The sequence below is a fragment of the Pecten maximus genome, chromosome 13, assembly GCF_902652985.1.
Source record: "Pecten maximus chromosome 13, xPecMax1.1, whole genome shotgun sequence".
In the NCBI taxonomy this organism is placed as follows: Eukaryota; Metazoa; Mollusca; class Bivalvia; order Pectinida; family Pectinidae; genus Pecten; species Pecten maximus.
The window spans coordinates 30156434-30164564 of record NC_047027.1 but is presented as its reverse complement, the minus strand read 5'-3'; the positions used below and the strand labels follow the sequence as shown (position 1 = coordinate 30164564).

The 8131-nt window shown below is 35.5% G+C and overlaps 1 protein-coding gene across 1 annotated transcript; it reads right to left on the bottom strand.

Annotated features, from left to right (window-relative positions):
* Positions 1-125: 125 nt before the first annotated feature.
* Positions 126-7673, bottom strand: LOC117341420. Its single transcript, XM_033903270.1, has 3 exons — positions 7576-7673; positions 3750-4305; positions 126-3501 (listed from the first exon to the last, which is right to left on the bottom strand). The coding sequence occupies exons 2-3, from the start codon at positions 3760-3762 to the stop codon at positions 2534-2536; spliced, it is 981 nt and encodes a 326-aa protein (XP_033759161.1). The 5' UTR covers positions 3763-4305; positions 7576-7673; the 3' UTR covers positions 126-2533.
* Positions 7674-8131: the final 458 nt, after the last annotated feature.

The following is an 8131-nucleotide window of genomic DNA, read 5'->3' as shown; positions in this document are numbered from 1 at the left end:
CAGGTTGTGTCTGTAGTTTGACAGTGTTGTGTCTGTAGTTTGACAGTGTTGTGTCTGTAGTTTGACAGTGTTGTGTCTGTAGTTTGACAGTGTTGTGTCTGTAGTTTGACAGTGTTGTGTCTGTAGTTTGACAGTGTTGTGTCTGTAGTTTGACAGTGTTGTGTCTGTAGTTTGACAGTGTTGTGTCTGTAGTTTGACAGTGTTGTGTCTGTAGTTTGACAGTGTTGTCTGTAGTTTGACAGTGTTGTGTCTGTAGTTTGACAGTGTTGTGTCTGTAGTTTGACAGTGTTGTGTCTGTAGTTTGACAGTGTTGTGTCTGTAGTTTGACAGTGCTGTGTCTGTAGTTTGACAGTGTCATGTCTGAAGTTTGACAGTGTTATGTCTGTAGTTTGACAGTGCTGTGTCTGTAGTTTGACAGTGTCATGTCTGTAGTTTGACAGTGTTGTCTGTAGTTTGACAATGTTGTGTCTGTAGTTTGACAGTGTGGTCTGTAGTTTGACAGAGTTGTCTGTAGTTTGACAGTGTCATGTCTGTAGTTTGACAGTGTTGTCTGTAGTTTGACAGTGTTGTGTTTGTAGTTTGACAGTGTTGTGTCTGTAGTTTGACAGTGTTGTGTCTGTAGTTTGACAGTGTCATGTCTGTAGTTTGACAGTGTTGTCTGTAGTTTGAAAGTGTTGTGTCTGTAGTTTGACAGTGTTGTCTGTAGTCCGACAGTGTTGTCTGTAGTTTGACAGTGTTTTGTCTGTAGTTTGACAGTGTGGTCTGTAGTCTGCTTTGATTCAAAGAAATATATTGAAGTAAACATAATGAAAATGTTTGTTAGATTAAAGCTACTAAGTGTTAAGTTTGAATTAAAACATAATTGTTCATATGAACCAACAAACCCCTAAAGATATTACTATACAGCGTATATACAACGTAGAGTACCAAATGAGTACAGATATGGAAATGAAACAATGATTTCTGATGAAAATGTCAAAAAAAGTACAATTTCATGTCATAGATTACAAAGTTTAAAGAAATTGGTTAAAATCAAACAAAATCAGCAAAAGTTACCACCCGACAACTACTTTTTTAAAATCTTGACAAGGTTTGTTGGTTAATAACTAAATACAAATTTTAGGTTAACGAAACAAGAAAAATCTCAGTGATGCACCATTTCAGATAAAGCCTTGTGTATGTTTCTTGTTAATTTACAAGCAATGAAGTCATGAATTATAATTCTTTATCATAATTGACCAAAGTGAAAGTCGTATCTCATGACAGAGTTTAAAAAAATGAATATTTTCAGTTCTGAACAGTCTGTCATATGACAGCATAAATCTGCAACTATCTTTCTTTACAAATGAGTCAAATGATAATTTGAGGGTATAAGCAAAATCTACTGCCAGTTATCATATCTCTGATAACAGCAAGAGGTCTGATGGGCCTGTATTGCTCGTCTCCTACTAATGTAACTTTTAAGTTAATCCATGTCTTTCATATGACTGCTAGGCAGAATACAATCTTCATTTCAAAATGAGAGAAGGCTAAGTGTATCCCTTCAACTTGGCATAGTATCGGCAACTACATGAATCATATCATGAACTCCTGGCTCTCTTGTTTATTTAGATAAGAAGAATTACACATTTGACACCTGTATCCTTGAATATATAGGGCCAAGGTCACTCAGTTAAACAAACTCATTAGCCCTTCACCCTAACATGCTAGGTAGCTACAGGCCCGATATCAGGTCTCTTTGTTATTGAGAAGATTTTTTTTTTCTTTTGTTAAAGTTGCTGCTGGATAGATGGCCAGACGACAAGACTACCACCAGGTCACAAGAAAAAAAACCTGTCAATCATCATCCAGATAATTTAAATAAGATATAAAAAAATCCATGGAGGTCCAACGGATGAATTTTAGATGACGGACTGAATCCATGATAAAAACACCAGAACCACTGTTGTTGGACAGATCGGATGAGATCTACTGTTGTTGGCTTTGAGTTCTCCCTCTGTAAATGGCAAAAAAGGTTATTTCCAACATATGGAATCATATGCAGCATTTGAATTGTCGTGATTAATACCATGGTGATCAGTTAAAATTACATAAAATCCATCCAGGTGGCACCACGAGAGAAATTGTTTCCAACAAATGTCCATGATTGTATTGGAATGCTGTTAACACAAAACACTGTTATATCTACTTTCCACTTTTGTTTCAGTGATTCAGTGAAGGCAGAATACTTCGTATCTGATATTTGATGCATACATATAAATATGGAAAGCTGTTTGCTATCTATGAGAAAAGAATGCAGGTCCAAACGCTATATAAACACCAGACCTAAAAGCAGGTTATTTGCGGAAAATGCTCCATATTATCGGATTGATGTTCAAATCCAATTTATAAGTTCTAAAATTACATGGTGTTTATATACTTCTTCTTCTCATGATAGCTAAACAATTTTGATATGTATCACTTATTAATCTCTTGGAATGCATTAAAATCCAAAATGCGAAGCACTTCTTTGAGCAGTACATGTATATGGTCTTCATAGAAAGCAATGCAGATAAATGGTTTTGGATTCAGTCGCTACACTGCATGAATTTCTGTTGCACGTTTTAGTAGTACATATATTCTTCACCTCTGGGATGCATATAGTTGGAACATTTGGATAGAGATTTCTGCCATCATATGTTTGACGAGCTGGGTGGTACATTCTTTGAGGAACATTATCAGGATAATAGCCACGTGGGTCTGACCTCTGACCTCTGTGGTTGTGTGGGCTGACAAAGTGTCCATGTGGGTCTGACCTATGACTTCTGTAATCCTGAGAGCCGACAAAATGTCCACGTGGGTCTGACCTATGACCTCTGTAATCCTGAGAGCTAACAAAATGTCCACGTGGGTCTGACCTATGACCTCTGTAACCCTGAGAGCTGACAAAGTGTCCATTTGACCTTGTCCTCCTGGTATGATGAGGATCATCATGGTAATGATCCTGTTGGTAGGCCTTATTCCTGTAAGCATTGGACTTGTTGTCATTAAATTGCCTCGGATTAACCATTTTAGCCTGACCATTGTAGTACAATTTCGCATTGTCCTTCTCCACCCTACCCCTCTGCTTGTCCTCTTTTGGAGGCTTTCTTGTTTTTTCTTTTCTGTCCTTTCTCTGGCCAGCCTTAGGATCAGAGTCCTTGTTTTGTAGTCGGTAACAGTAAAATATTCCAAGTCCTACACAACAGAGTAGGAAAGCTCCGCCCACACTTCCTCCAATGATTGCTCCTAATTCTTCATCCGTGTACTTTTTTATTGTAGTTGGATTAGGAGTTTGAGTAACTGGAGCTATTGTTGTAATTGAAATGTTAGTGGTAGCTGACACAGTAGAGGTTGGAGTGGTAGTAGTAGTCGGAGTGGTAGTAGTAGTCGGAGTGGTAGTGGTAGTAGTCGGAGTGGTTGTGGTTGGGGTAGTAGTAGTCGGGGTGGTAGTAGTAGTAGGCGGAGTGGTGGTAGTTGGACCTACAGAAGGATGAAAAATTCTAATTACTAAAAGTGAATTATTATAAATTAAATGGTTAAGGATTAAAAAGCTTTAACTTTATTTATTTATATACAGTGAGTGTAATATAAATACGAGGCATAGAAAATAAGCAAGCAATTATCCAGAAAAAAAATTTCAGAACTACAAAGCATTATGTGATAATTCTGTGTTAAAATATAAATTGTTTCTTTTTTTTTTCAATAAAAAAGTATGATTTAAAATTTACCATTTTTGGACATAAAGCTACAATTTTTCTTCCCAGAACTGATCCTGTGTCGAATTACGTGATAAATTATCACTAGGTCTAGGAATCGTCATTGGAGATTTAGAGGAAACTGTTTCTCCTTGAGAATCATTTTGACTACTGGGAGGATTTTGCTGGGCATGTGAACTGGGCACGATTTCTTTAGGACCTTTGCCTTGAATTTCACTGTAATCCGAATTCACAAAAGCAGGATTGACTTGTGCCCTTTGGTCATACGTTTTATCTACAGCCCTCTGCTCAGAAGAAGAGGAGCTGGACTTGTTTGTAGTCTTAGATTTCTTCCGAGAGAGAACTACGATGACCACCACTACTACAATTACTACCACACCAGCCGCACTACCAACAGGAATCGGCCAATCCGGGGGACCAGAGGAGTTTTTGGTAGGAGGTGGAGATAATAGACTTGTTGTACGGTTAGTAGAAGCTTGTATGTTAGTAGTAGTTAATCCATCACCAGTGATGTTTGTCGTCATCTGTGTCGCTACTGTTGTTGATGTTGTTGATGTTGTTGTCGGTGCTAAGTTAGAAAACAAAATGAAAAAGAAGCTAAGAACTGAAAACAAATGTAATGATGAGGAAGCTTTAAACCATTAAGAAGTTCTAAACCAGTGATGTATGTTGAGGAAATGAGGCGTAATTTAAAATGTTGTAAAGAAAAAAATGAGGAAAGAGGGGAAAAAACAACAACAAAATAACGAACATGGAAATGATAAAGAATTCTGATAATGTTTGTTTTACTGTAAATAGTTCAGGATACGGATCTAATAACATGTGAATCAGCTTCACATTTTATTTTCTAGGTAAATATTTATCAGTTTATATCACTTTTAAGATTATATATCTAAGCTATTATAATACTTCAAGATGTCAATTAAATATTTAAGGCAGATCTGAATTTGGCGGTGCTTCAAGATGTCAATTAAATATTTAATTAAGGCAGAACTGAATTTGGCGGTGCATCAGTGACCATGTGTTAATGGAAGCTGCGTGGTGTTTGTGAGATTTTTTTGGTTTGTTTTAAAGCATTACGTAACTGTGCGTTTGTTATGATTTATATCAAACAAGCATGCTGGGTACTGCTAAAGAAATGCATGTCCCCTATCGGCCCCAGCTAAAAATAGTAACAGTGACCTTGACCTTGACCCAATAACCCTGAATCTTGAACTTGATCTGTAGCTACTCATACTGAAGTTACATACCAACTTGAAGCGTGACAGACAAAAATATGAAAAGCTGAGTGGATGGACTGACAGAAGGACGGACGGACAAATGGGGAGGAAACTTATATAATAGTCCCCACGGTTCACGTAGGTGACTGATCAGGTGACTGATAAATACTAAAGCATTTGAAGGCAGTGTTAATCTGTGTGTGAGTAAATGGCGTGATGAAACAAAATTGGAATGTTCGATCATGTTAACAATTATCATTGATAAGTAAAATGATAAGCTGAGGATGGTTTTATGCCATTTTTAAAAATGAACACTAGAATCTATTATACTGCAATCAATCCAAAACATAAAACTACTGAAATTTTTTGTCCATTTTTCAAGAGACTAGTTCATAGCATTATCTACAAATTGCATGCTCATTATAATCTACGCAGATAAAAGCATAATAGCAATTCAGTAAACAACAAAATTAAAAAACATTTTATATAATTTGCTGAAATGAAAACTGAAATCACATAAATGATAAATCACACAAGTATTTGATTATAAAAAATAAATCATATATATATAAAGACAAAATAAGTTGTATATTCTATATCTATGTAAATTAAGTCAAATGACTTGTGAGGACCTACTTGTGATTGGAGAGGAAGTTGTTGGGCCTGTCAATTTTATTGGAAATTATAGATTCAGTTATAAGGAAATAACGTAATTGCATGTTCTGATGAAATACTGGCGATTATAGCTGGACTTTACTACCAATCAAATCTTTTCTTAGAATATTTCTATTTTATTAGGTATGTAGTCATAGCAACGAAAATATCGCCAATTATGTCACAATAATCACATACTACCAAGGTTACATCGTTAGCATTTCCAATATTACAAGCCATAGTAAAGTTCCCAACCGGAGTATTACCAAGATCACATCCCTAGTACTTTCAAGGACACAACCTAACTTCAGCATTGCCGAGGTCAGATCCACCGCATTGTCAAGGCCACAAAATAACCTCAGCATTGCCAAGGTCAGATCCCTAGTATTGCCAAGGTCACACCCTAACCTCAGGATTGCCAAGGTAAGATCTAGAGTATTGCCAAGGTCACATGCTAACCTCAGCATTGCCAAGGTCATGATCAGATCCCTAGCACTGCCAAGGTCACAATTTATATATTTCACTGCTCGCTATTTTATATCAAGGAATTATGTCAAGGTTACACATTTCCTGAAAATAAATCCAAATGTACAGGATATTTCTTAGATCACAAAATTGGGTTCAAATAAATCTGCTGATGTCTTTAAAAATCTCTGTCTGATGATGGGTGTCATATTGACAGAGGGAGTGTAGAGTACATGTGGTACCACATGTGTGCCTATAAACTGGCAGAGCATGTGAAAACTGTTTTATCGTAACTTTTAACTTCATGAACAAACAATGATGTCATTGTCCGAAATAAATTCTGCAATAATGTACACAACATATTGCTTACTAGAATGAGTGTATTGAGAGAATGTCACCATCTGTCACTGTGACATTACAAAGTCATTAAAGAATTGAAAAGATTTCTTTTACATAACCCAAATGATAAGATATTCATGAAACAAAACCGTTTGCAAATCAACTGATCTAAACATTTTCAGAGCAAAACCAGAAACACAGACTTATTGTAGTCTGGTCGATACATACACTGAAGTATCAAACTGGTTTCTAGTTTCTGAAGATAAAACTTAAAGTAAGCCTCGTCAAAAGACACTTATTGAATTTACAAGTCATCAATTTAAGATTATATTATTATATTGATTACACTACATTCCATATATTTGATATGTACAGGAAGATATTAGTTATAGTTGTTCAAGGTAATTCAACACTCTTCGTACACACAAGGCCATATATACCATAAAATTGAAATAATTTGTTAATTAGAGAAGAATAGATGTTTCTTGTTTTTTTATGATAATCTTGGACAGATCAACACACTAGAATTTTATCAGACATACCGGTAGTGTTAAAATCATAGGGAGAAGCCAACATTTGTACTTTGAAGCAGAAGCAATGTAAGAATACAATCTCGGATAACTTTAATGTATCAAAGAAATAACATTCATTATTATATAATATAATCTCAGATTTCTTTGTGTACCTCCAACAATTATATTGATTATAATATTTAATTATAACATTGATTATTGTATGTTTTTTTAACATGAAATTTGCATTATATTGAGAACATAAGGTAGTTAAACTCTTTAGGATATGGCCTAGAAAGAGTCTCCAAGAATATGTAGTAATAGTCGTAGATGCAACACATTTCATCAAGCAACAAAGGATGAAGGATGATTACCAGGATTTGACGAAGGATGATTACCAGGATTTGACAAATTGTACTAAGACCACAGCTGGGTCTTCCAGTGAAGTAATTTAAGAACTCTTGTAAATAATTACTCAAAATGAATATATTTTCATTTGAGCATTTTATGAATTATTGTTACATAATTAATGAGTGAGGTTTCTGATGTGTGTCTTGACTGTGATCTACGTACAATGTCATAACTGTAGGTATCAACACAAAAGTATTAGGTTCAGGTAAATTAATGAAGGAACTGATGATTACATACCTGGGGTGGTAGTGGTAGTGATTGCTAAATAAAACATTTAAATAAAATGCATGAAAAAAACATAATTTAATGGTTCAGGAGGGAATGATTGACATCTATCTTTATAGGAGAGGATGATTGACAGGTATCTTTATAGAAGAGGGTGATTGACATGTATCTTTATAGGAGAGGGTGATTGACAGGTATCTTTATAGGAGAGGACGATTGACAGGTATCTTTATAGGAGAGGATGATTGACAGGTATCTTTATAGGAGAGAATGATTGACATGTATCTTTAAAGGAGAGGGTGATTGACAGGTATCTTTATAGGAGAGGATGATTGACAGGTATCTTTATAGAAGAGGACGATTGACATGACAGGTATCTTTATAGGAGAGAATGATTGGCATGTATCTTTATAGGAGATAATGATTGACAGGTATCCTATAGGAGAGGATGATTGACATGTATCTTTATAGGAGAGGATGATTGACAGGTATCTTTATAGGAGAGAATGATTGACATATATCTTTATAGGAGAGAATGATTGACAGGTATATTCATAGGAGAGAATGA